This window comes from Halteromyces radiatus (genome assembly GCF_025201355.1).
Source record: "Halteromyces radiatus strain CBS 162.75 chromosome Unknown BX664scaffold_13, whole genome shotgun sequence".
NCBI classification, from domain to species: Eukaryota; Fungi; Mucoromycota; class Mucoromycetes; order Mucorales; family Cunninghamellaceae; genus Halteromyces; species Halteromyces radiatus.
Genome location: NW_026251699.1, coordinates 17,794 through 34,705, shown reverse-complemented (window position 1 = coordinate 34,705; position 16,912 = coordinate 17,794). Strand labels below are relative to the sequence as shown.

The window sequence follows — 16,912 nt, the reverse complement described above, 5'->3', positions numbered from 1 at the left end:
GGTGTATAATATTTTTTTTTTGGAACTCCTCTGTTCCTCTCATATTGAAATATGAAAAGCATCACAGTCACTTTTTTTTTTTTTTTCGCGTTCCCCGTTTTTACTTTATTCCACTTCCTTCTTTTTTTTTTTTTTTTTTTTCTATAGTGTTGCTTCTTGTTTCTTATCATTACCAAACTATGTGTAAGTCTATTTAAATCGATTTATTTATTTTCTATTTATTTATTTATTTTTTTTTTTATTATTTTTTTTTGTTGGATCTAGTTAATAATCCCAACACTGGCCAATCAAATACAACTGGCTTTACTGGTTTCGGAACACAAACCACTCCAGCCTCTTCTACTACATCTACTAGTTCACCATTTTCTTTCGGTGGATTGAATACGACGACATCGACACCAGCAACAAGTAATACTTTTTCTTTTGGAAATACATCTGCACCAACTACAACAACACCAAGTAATACTTTCTCTTTTGGAAATACATCTGCGCCATCCACAACAACAACAACACCAAGTAATACTTTCTCTTTTGGAAATACTTCGGCACCAGCAACAACAACTACAAGTAATACTTTTTCTTTTGGAAATACACCAGCAACAACAACTACAAGTAATACTTTCTCTTTCGGAAATACATCGACGCCAGCTACTACCACTTCTTCCACTACTGCTACTACTACGACTGCTACCAGTGCGGCAACACCATCTACTTCCGGCACTACAACGACACCTAGTTTTGGTAACTTCAATTTAAGTAAGTTGTTACTTCCTTTTTCGTTTTTTTTTTTTTTTTTTTTTTTTTTTTTGGTAATCAATATTGACAATTATTCTTTTTTTTTTCTTCTTCTTCTTTTCTTCGCCATCTATCAACAAAGGTAGTGGAACCAGTAACATAACTACACCCAGTTTGAGTACCAGTGGTCCTACATTAACTACTCAACCAACAGTTTCGACAGCTCCAACAGCAGCAAATACCAATGCTTTGACTACTAGTACCATCACTGCTACTCCTACTGTCACTACACAACAACAACAACAGCAACAACAGAAGCCTATTTCTGTACCTACACCTTCAACGTTAAAAAACAAATCAATGGAGGAAATATTAAATGCTTGGAATAAGGAACTTACAACTCATACTCGTGAATTTCATAAACAAGCTGCTCAAGTGGCTGAATGGGATAAACAATTAATTGAAAATGGAAACAAGGTAAATATATATATATATATATTTAAAAAAACCAACTCATTATTATTTATTATTGTTTAGATTTCCAAATTAAACAGTAGTGTGGAACAAGTGGAACAACAACAACGTGAAATAGATCAAACTTTGGAATATATCAATGCACAACAAGATGATTTGAATCGTATCTTGCATGACTATGAAAAACAAATTGGTGAAGTATATGAACAGAGCAATTTGAAACAACCTATGCAAGCTGCAGATACACAACGTGAAAAAGCCTATGGCCTAGCTGAAAACTTGAACAAACAAATGGATGATATTAGTCGCAATTTGACTGTAATGATTGATGAAATCAATAAAATGGGTGGACCTCAACAATCAGTGACAGATAATGAAGATGATGTGGTAAGGCGGGATGTTAGAATGAAAAAAAAAATAATACAGAAGGATTTAATTTTTTTTTTTTTTTTCAATAGGTTGGTCAAATTGTCAAAATTCTCAATTCTCATTTATCTTCTCTTCAATGGATTGATTCTACATCGGTTACTTTAAAACAGAAATTAGATGAAGTGGGCAAATTACGTGATGCAACAACTGTTGGTCGACAATAGTTTATATATATATATATATATTTTTATTTTACATATATACTTTCCAATAAACGAATTTGTTCTAAACTGAGTCTAGCTCCCAGGAGACGAATCTCCCAGGAGATTGTCGTGGTGTAATGTTGAATAATCAGTCTTAAAGCCTGTTTTTTTTCAATGGTGCCATTTGCTGGTTATCAGTAGTTGCCACCCCCCGCCAAGCATATGGTCAACGCCGCTTGTATGTCTCGACCTTGAGTTGAAGAGCAGTTCTTGACAGCCCAACAGTCCTTGTTCACACAGACAGACCCCCCCGTTTACTTTTCGGTACTTGCCATCGGTTTTTCGCATCTGTCTAATAACCTTCGAAAAGCAAAACACATGTCATGAACGTGACAGGAGAAAAGGTATAATATCAGTAAACAGACAGACAGGCAAGACAGAAGTAACTATATATGTGCTTACGAGAATAGAGTAGTTGTTTGATGAGAATAGAATAAACAATGTAAAAGTAATTGTTGACCAAAGATAACACATAATTGTTGTAGAAATAACGTATTTATACCTAAACTAAAAAGGAGAGACTAACTAATGTATCATTGTTGTAATGAAGGAGAACCAAAGGGGACAAGAAAAACAGGAAGAAAAGAGGAGAAGAGAAAGAAAGGGGAAGGTGAGAAAAAACAAAAGAAACAAGAAGGGACTATTAATTCAGACTCAGAATATGATCACCATGCATTGGGGACAATTCCGAATATCTGATATATATGTCTGATATCTGGAATATATGCCATATCTTAACGCCAGCGATCCGACATTATAAAGCATATACCTGGAATCCAAAATGTCTTGTCTGTAACTCGTGTGTAAATGTCATTATACTACCTTTTTTTTTTTTTTTATTGTAATAAGCATTTTTCGTGTGGATGTCTGTTTTCCTGGGACTATAGATTTGATGTAAAGTGTAGACTATAGATTTTTTTTTTTTTTTGGGTGGAGTGGAAGATTGATAGGTAGGACAGAAGACCAAAAATAGTCAACAAGTTATTTGTTAATCTTTAGTTTTTCATATTTTTTTTTTTCATATATCAATAAAAATCTTTTATTATTATCATCATTATTCTGTAAAAATTTGACACTGACATGCACAATTACTAACAGGACAGCTGGAATGTTTTTGAAACCAATCAAATAAATGTAAAGAATGACCTCCATGTCGACAAGTTTGACACCATGTAAACCATAAACCAAAATTAGAGGGATCGACTATAATCATATATATATAGATATATAAAGTATTTAGTTTCTCTTGTAAGTAAGCTTTTTGAATAGGATAATATTTTCTATGTCTTTTTTTTTTTTTTTTTTACCATTATTTGCATCGTTTGTTGCCATGGCTTGTCGTACAGAGTCAATAGGTGTTCCCATATGAAGTAGACATAATGCACAACGTGGTAATGGTTTACGACAACTAGGACATACTGTAGCCTAAGAATAGAGTTATAAAATCATTAAGATGAACTTTCATTCGTTATTCCCTTTTTTCCCCTACTTTTTGTTTGCCACTAATACGACTACTTGAAGCTGGAGAAATATTGGCTTGCACATTCATTCTTTTCCCATCCCTACTACGTATATTTTGAACCAATAGACTATGTCCTAGAGTCTGAGCACAATAAGTACATCGGACATACACTTGAGGGGAAGCAATATCTTCTGATGCATTCATATATTTTCCACGTTCGATATCAAACTTGGCCCTAGTATGCCAAAATTGCCATCTATCTAATAATAATCGATAACTTTTTTTTTTTTTTGATTACTTTACTGATCAACATTATCACAAAAAAAAAAAAAAAGATTACCTCTCAATCCATTCTTCTGCTCGAGAATCTTGTAATCGTCTAGGTACCACAAAACTAACAAGGAGAGCAGCCGTTTGAATATCACCATATCGATTCACCATTTTTTCTAATAAATCTATTCCTCGTGTACTTAATCCTGTTAAAACTAAACCTTCAATATCGCCATCCATAATCACTTGATCCATAGTACGACCCAAATATAATGTCAACTATTTATATAAATAATAGGAGAGTTAAATTCTTCTACGTTGTTATTCAAAAAAAAAAAAAAAAAATAAAGATAAAACTTACCTGATCATCATCTAAAAATCGTAATGCAATTGCAACTCTTTCTTGAAGTGGTATAGCAGTTTCTGTCAACACCTGATCCCAATTACTAGAAGCTATATATTGGAAAATAGCCTTTAAATAGGGACTATCGACTAAATCTTTGCTTAATGATTCACATAGATGACGCCATGTAGGTGTTGGATCTGAGTTTGTTTGATAACCTGCAAGTACTACAGACATGAGTTTGCGCTGTTGCCCTATTGAATATAGAAAAAAAAAACAATGGAGCATTGATTACAAAATGGATCTTTTTTTTTTTTTTTTTTTTTTTTTTTTTTTTTTTTTTTACCATCCTCTTTTGTGACATCTTGTATATTAGAAAGACATTCTATTGCTCGATCGGTAAGACCATTAAAAACAGACCAAGCTGCAGCCTTATCATATTCACCATTTGCTTCGAAGCTACACTCGAATAAAAAAAGAAAATCCCATCAATATAGTTTACTTTCAGATATCCTCCTTTTTTTTTTTTCCTTTTCTTACTTTTTCAATATTTCTTCTAGTTGATTTTTAGTCATATCAAATCCACAAGTGGCCAAGGCGACTTTACGTTGATCGGATTTGGTCGTGGATGATATAATATAAAGTTGATCTTCTTGTTGTTGTTGTTGTTGTTGTTGTTGTAGTGCTTGTTGTTGCTGTTTTTCCATATCAGTATTGGGTGATGTAGGTTGTGAATCTTTTTTTCGACCAGCAGAAGATCGCTTTTGAGGGGAAGATATATTAGGTCGAGGAGTACTTGATGGAGATGCCTTCCTTCCTTGAGATCCTATATAAACCGATGAAAAAATCATCTCTTATCATATAAAGTATTCTATTTACCTGGTCCCATCCATATTTGATAAACTCCTCTAAGATTATAATCCATATTATTAAACTGGCCTGATTTATTGATCACTTTTACTGCTCCTATAAAATGTATTGTTAAAGGACATTGCACCGATGCTTTTCATTATTGACTTCTTACTTTCCATCCATAACCAAGTTTCGCCTAGTTTTCTATCTTTTTCGTTCACCATTCGGTAGTTTTTTTCACACTATTCATAGATGGAAATGAGTATACTTTTCTTGGTCACCATTTTGTTTCCTTCTCTTACGTTCATGAGATAACCGTTCTGTGCTCGTTGTCGCATAATAACGCTGATATCGTCATCCAGTTGACGGAGGGAAATAATACTTTGACTATATATATATATATATATATATATATATATATATTCGGATTGAGTTATATGAATTATTAAATTTACTCGTCAATAGTCTGGCAATCTATATATTTTTTTTTTTACTGACTTTTCGATAGGAACTATTTTTGAAACGTGGTTCTTCGGAGAGTACATGACCGTTTGCTTTTGTTTTAAGCTGGAAGCTATAAATCCACCTTGAGGTTGCCATGATAAATTGATTATATTAGAAAGGTTGTCAGAGACAGTATCAGTCATCGATTGTTTAAGCTTTTTTCTTTTTTTTTGTTTTAGGGATAAATAAGAAAAGAAAAAAAAAAACCAAAAAAAAACCAAAAAAAAAAAAAAACCAAAAAAAAAAAAAACCAAAAAAAAAAAAAAACGACCAGTGATCTTTCACAGTCGAGAAAAATTACTGGAGTTTTCCATTCGCGCTTGGCGGGTGGCCGGATTTTTTTAACGTGCAAATTAAAAAAAAAAAAAAAGGACTTTATATTTTCTTGGGTGCTCTTTGGGTTCCCAGGACTTTTGACTTGGAATAAGCATAAAAAGGCGCCCTTTTCTTTTAATTTTTTTTTTCTTGTATTATCAATCACACTCAACAACAAGCTCTTTCGCTTCCTATCACCCTATCTGATCTTCAGCTTCAAGTTGGGAAATACCACGGTACAAGTGCGCGCATTGGAAAAATCAGGACGTTGTGTACAGCCGACACACCTACATCGGGCGACTTCACGATATGGTTAAAAAAAACTTGAAGGTGGATCCATGCCAATTTGGGATCGAGGACAAAGTCATGATCTACAATTACCAATCTTTCGAACGCAAACCATGGTCAAAAACTTATGTTCAATTGGATTGGATCATACAAAGTAATCGATCGATATTCGAACACAGTCTATCAACTTTAATCAAATTCAGCCAACTCTCATACAATTATTTGTTTCATCATAGTCGCCCTGAAGAAATCGAACTTTTTTTTTTTATTTTCTCCAATCTGTAGCATCAACAAAGAGAGTAAAACGAAAGAAAATATACACTATTATAAGAAGGCTAGCAAACTAATATCATTCACTGATAAATCAAAAAAGTATTCTATTCAAGAATAAACAAAAACAAAACATGATCTGGTGACCAAACTAAAAAAAATGTGGTGAATTAAAATTCAACATTATCGGTGCGCGTAATCGCCTTCCTCTTCCTCCCATTTTTGCTACTGTGCCAAGAAAATTTTACAAAGAGGTTTTCTAAGATCTTTATTCACTTTATTATTCTATTTTGCCATCATCTCCTTTGCTTTCAACTTCTCCTCTCATTCTCTTTACTGACTATCAAAACCACCAGACAAAGTGCTTTGCAACGTAAGTTATTTATTACTCTTTTTTTTTTTTCTTCTATTTTTCTGACAGCTTTTTTTTTTTTTTTTTGTAGCTGGTTCTATCGATGGCTTTGTTACTGCTACTGGTCGTATAGGTGTTTGACTATGGGAATCAATTCGCATTAACTCCTGTAGTGGGTGCTTAATCTTGATATGTTTTGGGAATCCTATGATGTGGACGCGCTGATCGTTGAAACGGAGGACCTACCTTGTCTCTGTTAATACCTGTACGCGTCAGGGGTGGTGACGTGGGAACGAAGTTTTGCTACTGCAACAAAAACAACAAAAACGGTCCCTTGTTTATGGCGTGGTTAGGCATGATCGAATATCTAACGTATGCATTGCTACCTTTGCCGTTGTTGGCCTATTCAAGGTAAAAAAAAAAAAAAAAAAAAAAAAAAAAAAAAAGTAACTGACGATATAACAATAAATGTTATGGCTCTTCGAATTTGATTGTAGAATCCTATCTGTATTCAAGGATGGATCTCAAGCGGATGTTAACAGTTTGGAACATGTACAAAAAATCATGGAAGAAATAAAGAATTACCCTGCTGAAAGAATATACAACATGGATGAATCAGGTTTATTCCATTGTATGGCGCCAAAAAAAAAAAATTAGTCAACAATGAACGATCTCCATCTGGAATTAAAGTTGAAAAGGCAAGGATCACTATCGTTTCCGAAACAATGCTGATGGATCGCATAAACTTTTATTTACGTTTTTGTTGGACATACAACATCTAACAACCTACCATTTTATGACTCCTCTTCCCGAGATGAAAAAAAAAGAAACGTGAAATGACAAGTGACAAAATAAATAATGACAAGCTCAAGCTCTTAATTGAATCAAAAATCATTTTAAATGAATTTATGACAAGATGCCCGATAGTGGATCCAAAGTATATCAAGATTCACAGTAACCAAGTTTGTGGTAAATGGTTGTTGAGAGTGTTCGGGAGGGGGTTGACTTGACTGACTCGTTATTATCATCATTATAGGTAACAAAGCAGAGATTGTCCCACTTCAGCTTGTAGACAATGGATTTTTGGTATTCAAAATGGACCGTCAACTTTTTGTCGTGCAATATATTTGGCGCTCAAGAATCTGATCAACACTTGCGTCGTGGCTTACATAGATGATATCATCCTTCATTACAACAACATGTGGAAGATCTGGAAAACTTTCTACAACATATCATTTTGGTGCGTTCTTGAAAATTTCTTATTTTTTTATGTCCATTTTTTATTTATTATTTTGGTTACTTTTCTCATTGGATCCGTCATCGTCGTCATCGTCGTCATCGTCGTCATCGTCGTCATCGTCATCGTCACCTACAAGCATCGATCTTTATTTTTTTTTGTTACGACGCTCAACGACAATGTCTTCGCCTAAAGTCGGTCATGAATACCAATATTGCCCTGGCCTTTGCCGTCGTCATGGAGACGGTGGAACCTGAAGAAGACGACTATTGTGTTGGTGACAGTGCGTTACAGGACATCAGTCAAGTTTTCAACAAGAATGTCGACTTCGCTCCAACAGTACGAAATAATTGTGGAGGTTCAGAACAACGTTGATGACAAATTCATTTGTCGCCTTATAAGATACGCGACATCAATCTACATCAAATACTCCAAATGGACCTTATGCGTGACAATTGCTGTAACGGAGCCATCCTTCAGAATAAAAAGTAAAATGGACGTATCATCGGCGATTCCCGTTGCCTTGGAAATAAAGAATCAATGCTGGTCGCCAGGTGTATTCTTTATAACACCATCAAGAGTGAAGACAATTCCAAAGGAGGCTTTCACGCCTCTAACATCGATTAGCTATTTCTTGCAACAGCAATCACCTACCCCACAGCTTCTTGTTAGCGGCAAAACTCCGTTATCGACAGATGCTATGAACTCTCCTATCAATACTTAAATATGCACCAAACAACAACAACAGCTGAATCACCATCACCGTCATCGTCATCACTAACAACCGAAAGAATAAGAAGAGCAAATGATGATAATTGCTCATATCGTGGTAAAAGGTTGAAGGTACGTTAAAAAAAACATTTCCAATACTAAATATTTGAAAATGAAAATTGATAAGGGGCAAGAGATAACCAACGCGGCATTTTTTTTCTCTAGAAAATTACAAAAAACTTGAGAAATACTGTATAGCTACTATGTGGCATCCAAGATCTGACATTGACAGGTGATAGCGGACAGTGATATGACTTTTCTTTTTTTTTTATGAAATTTATTATTTACGCCCAATTTTTTTTATGCCCTTTTCTTTCCTTTTGTCTTTCTTTCCTTTTATTTTTTTTTTTATTCTTATTTTATTTATTTTTTTTTTCATTTTTTATTTGAACCGTGTTTACCACGGTAAGTACATTCCTTAACTTTTTTTATGTTTTATTAATTATGACTCTTATGCTCAAAATAAAATTATAGGTTCTTTTATGCTTCAAATACTCTTTTTATTGTCTCGTCTCATTTCAGCAGGCTACAATTCCGGGATATTACTGTACAACAAGAAGGAACAAACTGGTCCATCACACTGCATGTTCGTGAACCAAAAGAAATTCAAGTAAAATCAACCACTTTGGAAGAGATTGGCGAGGATCAATTATGCCCTGTTAGAACGATGAGGATTTTCTTGGAAAAAACAGCAAATCTTCGACAACACTTACCATTAGATCACACCCTATTCTTGACATACTTAGAAGACGACTACAAACCAACAAATTCCGTTCGACCAGCTACAGTGGCAAATTGGATAAAACAAGAAATGACAACGGCTGGTATTGATACCAAACATTTTCAAGCACATTCGATCAGAGCGGCATCCAGTACAAAAGCAGTGGAAACCGGCCATGCAATCCAAGAAGTAAAAAAAAACACGCAAATTGGAGCTTGTCAACGAACACTTTTGAACGACACTATTATAAACCTTCATCTCAAAGATCTTCCAGTACGGCGATTAGCAATTCAATTTTTTCTTCGGATAACAGTATCACATTGGAAGTCGGAGTGGAGTCAACTCGAATTGGATTAGAAACGACACGCAATTCAAAGGTTGACGAAACGAAGACTAAAAATGTGATACATACCCGCCCTTGGTACCGATCTTTCTGGTAAAAAAAAAAAAAAAAAAAAAAAAAATCTTAGTTAGTTTTCTACCCTCCCAAAAAAAAAAATTTGAATTTATTGCTAGCTTAGAAGATATGGGGAAGAAAGGGTATTATTAATTTAGTTTTGAATATATATATATATATATGGAAAATAAAAGCGCTCTAGAGAGTATGTATCACATTTTCTGTCTTCGTTTCATCAACATTTGAAATATGAATTTCATTTTATTTTACAAAAATCAATTTTAGATTTCCTCAATTGACTTTGTTTTGAAATGAAATGGATCTGGTAAAAATGAAATGCATTTCAGGTACAAAATCAAAGAGAAAAAAAAAATGGTAAGTCGATTCAAAGTCCGTCATCAGCATAAAGGAACTCTATTTCCTTCGTCTTCGCTTTTCTTTCTTGTTTAATTCACTTTTTTTTTTAACATGACAAACTCTAGCTCATTCTGTGCTTTCCATATTACCACCAGCATTATCAAGCCAAATATTGGTTGAAGAACACTTTGGATACCATTACCGTTTAGTACTGAAACAAAAGAATTAGCGCAGAAGTGGTAAAATTCACAAGAACATCTTGAAACAACAAGGAGCGGCTCATCTTATTTTTTTTTTCTATTTGGTTGGACTCTCTTTCTCTCCCTTTCTCTCATTGTGGTGTTGTTTTCTTCAAGATCTTTTTTCCTGCATTGTTAGTGTTTGTCCTTTGTTTTTTTTTTCCCACTTGATATGGTGTTTCCATATTATCATTCTATCTCGTGGTCTTAGGTTACTACTCCTGTTCTTTTGGTTATCTCCATTCTCTTTGACAAAAAGTCAACAAAATATACTATACGTAAAGTGCTTTTGGTTATCTCTTTCACGTTGGTTTTTATGATTGGTACATCAATATCGACGCCTGATATAGCTAAGTAATAAGTATATATAAAAGAGAAAACAAAAAGTGAAAAAGATCGATGGATTACTACTCACTGTGCTTTTTTTTTATTTGTTAGGTATCAGGATAGCGGTCTATACAATCAAATGTTGAATGGTCATCATTACTTTATACTTAGCTTTTGGTCAGACGAAGATCATGGTGTATTGAACTTTGTTTGTTTACGGGCAATGGACTTGGTCGAGGATGATCAGTTTCTAGAATCGTTTATGAATCTAGTGACTGAATTTTGTGCTCAAGTAGGTAGAAGACAAAATGCAACACGTAGGAAATTCAGTTATTGTCTGTTGATCGTGTTGTTTCATGGTGGAGTCCTTGTTAAGTCCTGACATTTGCGGTATCTGGTTTGGAAAGATTATTGAGGATCACATCAATGACTGATAGTGGAGCGCTATACGTAAGACGATACAACTATCTTTCTTGATGATCTGAAATTGTCTGATATCTGCATTTAGCAAGCCTTTATTTCTCGTGGTACAGAACGTTCGATGGTGCAGCCAAGGCAACTTGTACATAGAAAAAAGAAAAGAAAAAGAAATAAACGTTGATGGATTACTACTCATTTTGTTGATTTTATCTATAGCTTGCTAGATTATCGTCTATATAATAAAGATGATGCAAACATTCAATGATATAGCCAAGGTAACATTTATATAGAAAGAGAAAAAGAAATAAACATTGATGGATTACTACTCATTTTATTGATTTTATTTGTAGCTTGCTAGATTATCGTCTATACAATAAAGGTGATGCAAACATTCAATGATATAGCCAAGGTAACGTTTGTATAGAAAAAGAAAAAGAAAAGAGAGCATTGATAGATTACTATGCACTTTGTTAATTTCATCTGTAGATTGTAAACCATTCAACAAAACCAAGATCGAATGCCTTCTACGTTGGAATGGCTCTGTTAGACATCCAATTGAAATATCTGTATCAAATAAAATAGTCCTACCTGAAGTGCAAGTCATGATCGTTGTCCTGGTGATGGCATTAGTTGTGATTCCGGTTGTAGTTCTGGTCGTAGTTCATGGATATTATCGATTATAGCGTAGTTACTTATTATTATAGTTATGTAGTATAGTTATGTAGTATAGAATATTTGTAGTGATGAAATAAAATTATGATTTCAATAGTATATTTGTACTGATCAAATGAAATTCCTTGTTCTGGAGGTCGACCATACCTATATTTCAACCGTAATAGTATCCTACCTAGATTTAGTATATTTTTGTCATAGATTTATTGAAGTCAAATATTTTTATTATTTCTATCCTATCTATTTAGGGGGGGGTAGTCCTAGAGGTCCTAGAATGCATATCTAGGCTAGAAATTGCATAGGAGTCCCCTAGACGTCATAGTAATTTTTTTGCGATGATATATATATATATATATATATAATATGATGTATTGATGTATTGATGGGTGCTGGACGATGGATGATGACTACCAAATATATTGGTGATGATGACACAATACAGTAGTTAATACCCATCAAATCTTCGTATAGCTTTACTCCAAAGCCATATCACGACCTCCAATATCGTCTATAAGGAAGCCCTGATTTCAGATTCGTAGCTTTTTTTTTTTTTTGAATTTCCAGACCAATAAAATCAACCTTCAATCAATCTTTCATAGTTCTCCCAAAAAATGTATGATCCATATCATCCTATCAGCAAAATAGTCCATACTTTTTCAACAAAAATAAACATTCACACAAGTCTTTGATTTCCAAAAGCTCCAACGGAGCAATAGAGCGTTTATTATTATTTCTTTAAAAAAATATACAGTATACACTACAGGTAAGCAGCAACTATCCACTATACAGTGAATCATTTATTGAAACAACTAAAACTACTAGAAGGATGTACAAGTGTAACAGTTAAATGGTCTTCATGATAAGATTCCTTGATTCAAACGTACCATAACAATATATTTCCATCTTGCTTTTCGTCACACGCCCAGGTAAGTTATTCAGTGTCATTCAGCCCACACGGTAGAAAAGCAATCTATAAAAATAAATACATAATGAAATTCATACATTAGTAAAAAAAAAAAAAAAAAAAAAAAGATAGTAGTGATGATGATGACCAACACATAGATGGTAATATCAGTCCGTTGACTACCATAGTCAAGCAACAGCAAACTGTTGAAAGTTTTGCCACCACAAGAATAAGGGATTTGTCACGACAAGGAGAGCCGTCAAAGTCTAACAAAACTGAGTCGAACGAGCTTGTACATTGTCTTTCTATGTCCTTCAACAATCTAAAGCCGGGTCGCCTTGCGGTCAAAGTTCGAACCATCAATGTATTGGAAGCAATATCAGTCCGTTGACTACCATAGTCAAGCAACAGCAAACTGTTGAAAGTTTTGCCACCACAAGAATAAGGGATTTGTCACGGCAAGGAGAGCCGTCAAAGTCTAACAAAACTGAGTCGAACAAGCTTGTACATTGTCTTTCTATGTCCTTCAACAATCTAAAGCCGGGTCACCTTGCGGTCAAGTTCGATCTTCCAAACGTGAAGCCATCATCAATAGTAAGGGAAAAAAGAAAAAAGGAAAAAAAAAGAAGAGGTAAAAAGTTCCCGATTTTGTACACGTAAACATAAGGTGTGACTTACTTTATCGAGCGATGGGAGGGCAAAAACTTGAGTTTGAATTTAGCCAATGCACATGAGAGAACATTTTAATTTCAGAGATCGCTGGTAACTTAACTTTTACTCTCTCTCTTTTTCGCGATACCGCATAATGACTATACCAAAATGTCATCCAAAAGACATTAATTTCAAGATTAATGGTGATATCGATGTACCAATTTCACGCTTTTTTAGGGAAGTTCCCGCACGCGACTGGTGCTTTCCAAACTACTGCGAATGGCATCGAAATACGTCTTCAACTCTCAAAGTGAACCGACTGAACCTCAACTACCGATCTAGCTTGGCGATTATAAAAGAAGACAAGCGCATACCTCCTACTATAAAATCGTTTGTTGGATACTTATTGGCTACGCAGGTATATACTATACGTTGGTAAATTATTTACATGTGAACTGATATTTTGTTTTGTAGGGAAAACACGAACTGGATAATACGCCAACAAACATTTATCAAAACAGTCTTGTAGGATGTCATGTGGATACATTTAATCAGACAAATTACCAAACTCAAACTAATGGTAAAATAATATGTTTTTATTTTTATTTTTATTGATTCTTGACTTACTTTTTTTTTTTCTTTTTCTTTTCCGTTCTCCATACATAAACCAACGGCAATATCGATAACTATAATGGACTAGATGCTCAATCACCGCGATCTCTGGAAGATGGCATAATAAAAGGTATATATATTCCTTATTGATTTCTAAATACTACAATATACTCACACTTTTCTTTTTGGATATCATTAGATATACCGAACGTTATTTCGGATGGGTATGATGATTTAGCTCCTGAAGCTGAACCATGTCAACATGTAGATGGTAAATTGTTGCACTGCTGATTACTGGATACTTTCAAGATGCTTATCTTTTGACTATTTATAGGTCCACCCAATTCTGATGAAGATGACGCTGATAATGATTTTGTGGACGGCATTCTACCTTGTGAAAAAGAATCTGCTGTTGCCCATGTGGAATCTGAGTTACTTCGCCCTTTGTATGGCTATGTCTATTCTTTGGTAAGTATCACACAATAAACAGGTTTCTCGTTGTGACGTGTCGAATACTGATGCTATCTCTTTTATTTGTGTAGTTTAAGGGGGAGGAACCTGACCTACAACATTTGAAATTGATCGATGAAACGTCATTACAAGCCAAAATCTACAATCATTGCGTAACAGTTATGAAGGATTTCAAGAAATTGGACCGATGTGGCAAATCATTTTTAAGGTAACCCGCTTATCTCTTACTGTTTACATCGATTTGATTCACTGGTAAATATTTGCCTTATTTTTTTTTTCTTTCCTCTAGTGTCTTTTTATCTGGAATGATCAACACCATCAGTGTGCAACATCGCCCTTGTGTAATGAGTTGCTTGTCTAGAAACGTGCTCAAGTCAATTTTAGATACTTATCCAAAGGATGCATTTATTTTATACCAAAATCGTGATGTAGAATCAATTGTCTTGAACCTGAAAGTGGTAAGTTAAAAACAAAGCTGCGAGTGACAGATGCATCTAGCTTAAATATGATGTAAACCTTATTGATATTATTAGATCTATATGAACGAAGGTATTACTGGTGTCAGAAAGCTGATCTTGAAGAAGAAACTGGATGCATATGGAGCAGGCGTTGATGTCAAAGGATCAACGACGATGGTAGTGTTAGATATTATTGATCATGTGTAAGTAAAAATAATATTCGCATAGAAATAAATCACTCACCCACTTTACCCTCTGTAATTATAGACTAAATATGGTGGAGTATTCAACTTGGAAAAATGGACAATCAGAAGCTGAATACTTTGATTATTGGAAACCCATTTTTAAAATACTCTTTCGTGATACACCGGCAGTAGAGTTGAAGACGTAAGTTACAAAAGTTAGTTGTTAAAGGAAAAATTGTCTATACTGGGTGAAAGAAGCTAACCATGATATTGTATTGATATGATTATTATCCATATAGTGGGGAAACGGCCTGCACTGCTACCAAGTACGATAGACAAGTGAATGAACTGGAACATGGAAACATCAGAAAAAGCGTTGGTGGACGAAAGATTGATATGCTTGTATGCTCTGTCGATGATGATGATCTTTTTGAACTAACTTCTGCTGAATTTAAGCCTATGGGTGTATCTGAAATTACTGAAACTATCCAACTAAACAAGAACTTAAGAATCAACAAGAGTATTTTGTCAAGATTGGTCAAGCATATTGGTGATCCAAACGTTGGCGTTATAGGCATGGATATTATTGGTAAGCTACTAACGTTTTTGCCCCTCTTCTCTTTTAGAAAATAATCAAATTCTCATTTTTGGTTGTGCACTTTATTATGTAGGTCTGGCTGGTTACATGTACTCAGTCAAAATATATGATAATATTGTTACAGCTGTCAAGCTCATGGACGATGATTTATTCCTGCCTTCAGATATATTGGAATTGGACGATTGGATGAAAATTAATACATTGATCCCAGCACTCTTGAATTTCAAGGTACTGTAATGACGGACAAGGAAAGAAAGGTGGATGTAGAATATCCTAATCTGTTAGCTCTTTTTTTTTTTTTTTTTTTTTTTTAAAAAAATAGAGTCATACGTTAAACTTATCAGATCAAGTAATGGTAGCAACAAGATCTAGAAAACGCAAGCGGCAAACAAGCAAAACTACGCGTGTCACCACACCTCCTTACCTTTCTCCTATCAAGATGCCACCTACGTTTTTCACTCCAAAGCGATGAATCAGGTCCTCCTTTTTTAGTATGATACGTCTATTATTCTCTCCAGATATATCTGTTATATTTCTTTATACCGTTCTGTTCTTATATTCAATAAATATTATCTCTGTGTTACTGTTTTCAATATACTTCTCCGTCTATGATGATGGTGATTCTTTCGAGATGTATCTCCAACAACAACGCTATGAAGATAATTAAATGATACACGTGATATAAAATCAGTCACTGTTGTATAATACTATATAGTCAATTTGTATACCTAAGAAAAAATACACCTAACTATTCAAAGATCATGATGTTGTTTTCGTTCTTGATCGTTTTGAGTAAATCTTCAATGAAAGGTCTTGGGTTTTGTAAGGCCTCTTTCATACGTCATTGGTCTTTATCTTATTTGTCTCCTCCTACTTGGTATGATGTTTACCTCTTATCATTCTCTTCAATAGTCTTGGACTATTAACCTTACCCTTTTTCTTTTGTTAATAGACACAGGAACAAATAAAAACCATAGAACTGTGAGAATATCTATTGGGCGTCAGATTGGATTAGTATAGTTAGATTAGGTTTTATCTTTTAGCCAGAAAGCTCTTGAAATAAAATTGAAAAGGATTGTAAAAGGAGTGTTCTTTGATGATGATGAATGAATAATATAATGTGATGAAAGGTGAAAACGCGTGGATGATGGATGTCAGTGCAGTATTCGTATTTGATGTCTTCCAGTTGATTTTATAGAATCACGTCCAACAAATAATTGCTTTCAATTACTTGAACGTTTTATGACGATTGTCTTGAAGATGTAATCGATAATATTGATGTTGATGATGATTGGTTTAAAATGGATTCACAGCATATAAAATGAGTTGATTCATGTTGTTGTATTCTTATGTTAGCGATGCTAGATGACAATACGGAGTATCGAAGAGGATGAC

At 34.2% G+C, this 16,912-nt stretch overlaps 7 protein-coding genes across 7 annotated transcripts; 5 read left to right on the top strand and 2 right to left on the bottom strand.

Annotated features, from left to right (window-relative positions):
* The first annotated feature begins 141 nt into the window (after window positions 1-141).
* Window positions 142-2,265, top strand: BX664DRAFT_389641 (Nsp1-like C-terminal region-domain-containing protein). Its single transcript, XM_051549554.1, has 5 exons — window positions 142-183; window positions 265-756; window positions 878-1,212; window positions 1,273-1,596; window positions 1,668-2,265. The coding sequence occupies exons 1-5, from the start codon at window positions 180-182 to the stop codon at window positions 1,800-1,802; spliced, it is 1,290 nt and encodes a 429-aa protein (XP_051395660.1). The 5' UTR covers window positions 142-179; the 3' UTR covers window positions 1,803-2,265.
* BX664DRAFT_344311 (uncharacterized protein) lies at window positions 1,744-2,462 on the bottom strand. The gene is made up of 2 exons (XM_051547447.1): window positions 2,244-2,462; window positions 1,744-2,141 (listed from the first exon to the last, which is right to left on the bottom strand). Exons 1-2 carry the CDS (start codon window positions 2,313-2,315, stop codon window positions 1,953-1,955), a joined length of 261 nt encoding a protein of 86 aa, XP_051395659.1. The 5' UTR covers window positions 2,316-2,462; the 3' UTR covers window positions 1,744-1,952.
* Window positions 2,463-2,850: 388 nt separating this feature from the next.
* BX664DRAFT_344304 (uncharacterized protein) lies at window positions 2,851-5,477 on the bottom strand. The gene is made up of 11 exons (XM_051547446.1): window positions 5,267-5,477; window positions 5,071-5,155; window positions 4,941-5,010; window positions 4,796-4,882; window positions 4,457-4,742; window positions 4,263-4,375; window positions 3,935-4,170; window positions 3,644-3,852; window positions 3,331-3,580; window positions 3,149-3,266; window positions 2,851-3,044 (listed from the first exon to the last, which is right to left on the bottom strand). The coding sequence occupies exons 1-11, from the start codon at window positions 5,413-5,415 to the stop codon at window positions 2,896-2,898; spliced, it is 1,752 nt and encodes a 583-aa protein (XP_051395658.1). The 5' UTR covers window positions 5,416-5,477; the 3' UTR covers window positions 2,851-2,895.
* Window positions 5,478-5,896: 419 nt separating this feature from the next.
* BX664DRAFT_318637 (uncharacterized protein) lies at window positions 5,897-7,279 on the top strand (the record flags this gene model as incomplete). The annotated part of the gene is made up of 5 exons (XM_051542805.1): window positions 5,897-6,029; window positions 6,589-6,630; window positions 6,737-6,908; window positions 6,995-7,128; window positions 7,155-7,279. The coding sequence occupies 5 exons, from the start codon at window positions 5,897-5,899 to the stop codon at window positions 7,277-7,279; spliced, it is 606 nt and encodes a 201-aa protein (XP_051395657.1).
* A 555-nt stretch (window positions 7,280-7,834) lies between these two features.
* On the top strand, window positions 7,835-8,866 carry BX664DRAFT_344293 (uncharacterized protein). Its single transcript, XM_051547445.1, has 2 exons — window positions 7,835-8,577; window positions 8,671-8,866. The coding sequence occupies exon 1, from the start codon at window positions 8,054-8,056 to the stop codon at window positions 8,456-8,458; it is 405 nt and encodes a 134-aa protein (XP_051395656.1). The 5' UTR covers window positions 7,835-8,053; the 3' UTR covers window positions 8,459-8,577; window positions 8,671-8,866.
* A 1,819-nt stretch (window positions 8,867-10,685) lies between these two features.
* Window positions 10,686-11,649, top strand: BX664DRAFT_318635 (uncharacterized protein; the record flags this gene model as incomplete). The annotated part of the gene is made up of 5 exons (XM_051542804.1): window positions 10,686-10,842; window positions 10,923-10,996; window positions 11,212-11,241; window positions 11,346-11,375; window positions 11,479-11,649. The coding sequence occupies 5 exons, from the start codon at window positions 10,686-10,688 to the stop codon at window positions 11,647-11,649; spliced, it is 462 nt and encodes a 153-aa protein (XP_051395655.1).
* A 1,591-nt stretch (window positions 11,650-13,240) lies between these two features.
* Window positions 13,241-15,734, top strand: BX664DRAFT_49842 (uncharacterized protein). Its single transcript, XM_051549607.1, has 10 exons — window positions 13,241-13,611; window positions 13,668-13,773; window positions 13,894-13,935; window positions 14,005-14,076; window positions 14,140-14,273; window positions 14,348-14,484; window positions 14,566-14,734; window positions 14,810-14,937; window positions 15,002-15,121; window positions 15,219-15,734. Exons 1-10 carry the CDS (start codon window positions 13,348-13,350, stop codon window positions 15,550-15,552), a joined length of 1,506 nt encoding a protein of 501 aa, XP_051395654.1. The 5' UTR covers window positions 13,241-13,347; the 3' UTR covers window positions 15,553-15,734.
* Window positions 15,735-16,912: the final 1,178 nt, after the last annotated feature.

Bases quoted from the DNA above. Each gene is read 5' to 3' on its own strand.
- BX664DRAFT_344304 (XM_051547446.1), bottom strand. From the start codon at position 5,415: ATGACTGATACTGTCTCTGACAACCTTTCTAATATAATCAATTTATCA. The intron at 5,156-5,266 runs GTCAGTAAAAAA...ATATATATATAG, and splicing joins AAAATAGTTCCTATCGAAAA to TCAAAGTATTATTTCCCTCC. The intron at 4,171-4,262 runs GTAAAAAAAAAA...TATATTCAATAG, and splicing joins AGATGTCACAAAAGAGGATG to GGCAACAGCGCAAACTCATG.
- BX664DRAFT_344293 (XM_051547445.1), top strand. From the start codon at position 8,054: ATGTCGACTTCGCTCCAACAGTACGAAATAATTGTGGAGGTTCAGAAC.
- BX664DRAFT_49842 (XM_051549607.1), top strand. From the start codon at position 13,348: ATGACTATACCAAAATGTCATCCAAAAGACATTAATTTCAAGATTAAT. The intron at 13,612-13,667 runs GTATATACTATA...TTTGTTTTGTAG, and splicing joins GATACTTATTGGCTACGCAG to GGAAAACACGAACTGGATAA. The intron at 14,485-14,565 runs GTAACCCGCTTA...TCTTTCCTCTAG, and splicing joins TGTGGCAAATCATTTTTAAG to TGTCTTTTTATCTGGAATGA.
- BX664DRAFT_389641 (XM_051549554.1), top strand. The intron at 1,213-1,272 runs GTAAATATATAT...ATTATTGTTTAG, and splicing joins TAATTGAAAATGGAAACAAG to ATTTCCAAATTAAACAGTAG. The intron at 1,597-1,667 runs GTAAGGCGGGAT...TTTTTTCAATAG, and splicing joins CAGATAATGAAGATGATGTG to GTTGGTCAAATTGTCAAAAT.
- BX664DRAFT_344311 (XM_051547447.1), bottom strand. From the start codon at position 2,315: ATGTGTTATCTTTGGTCAACAATTACTTTTACATTGTTTATTCTATTC. The intron at 2,142-2,243 runs GTAAGCACATAT...TGCTTTTCGAAG, and splicing joins CAAACAACTACTCTATTCTC to GTTATTAGACAGATGCGAAA.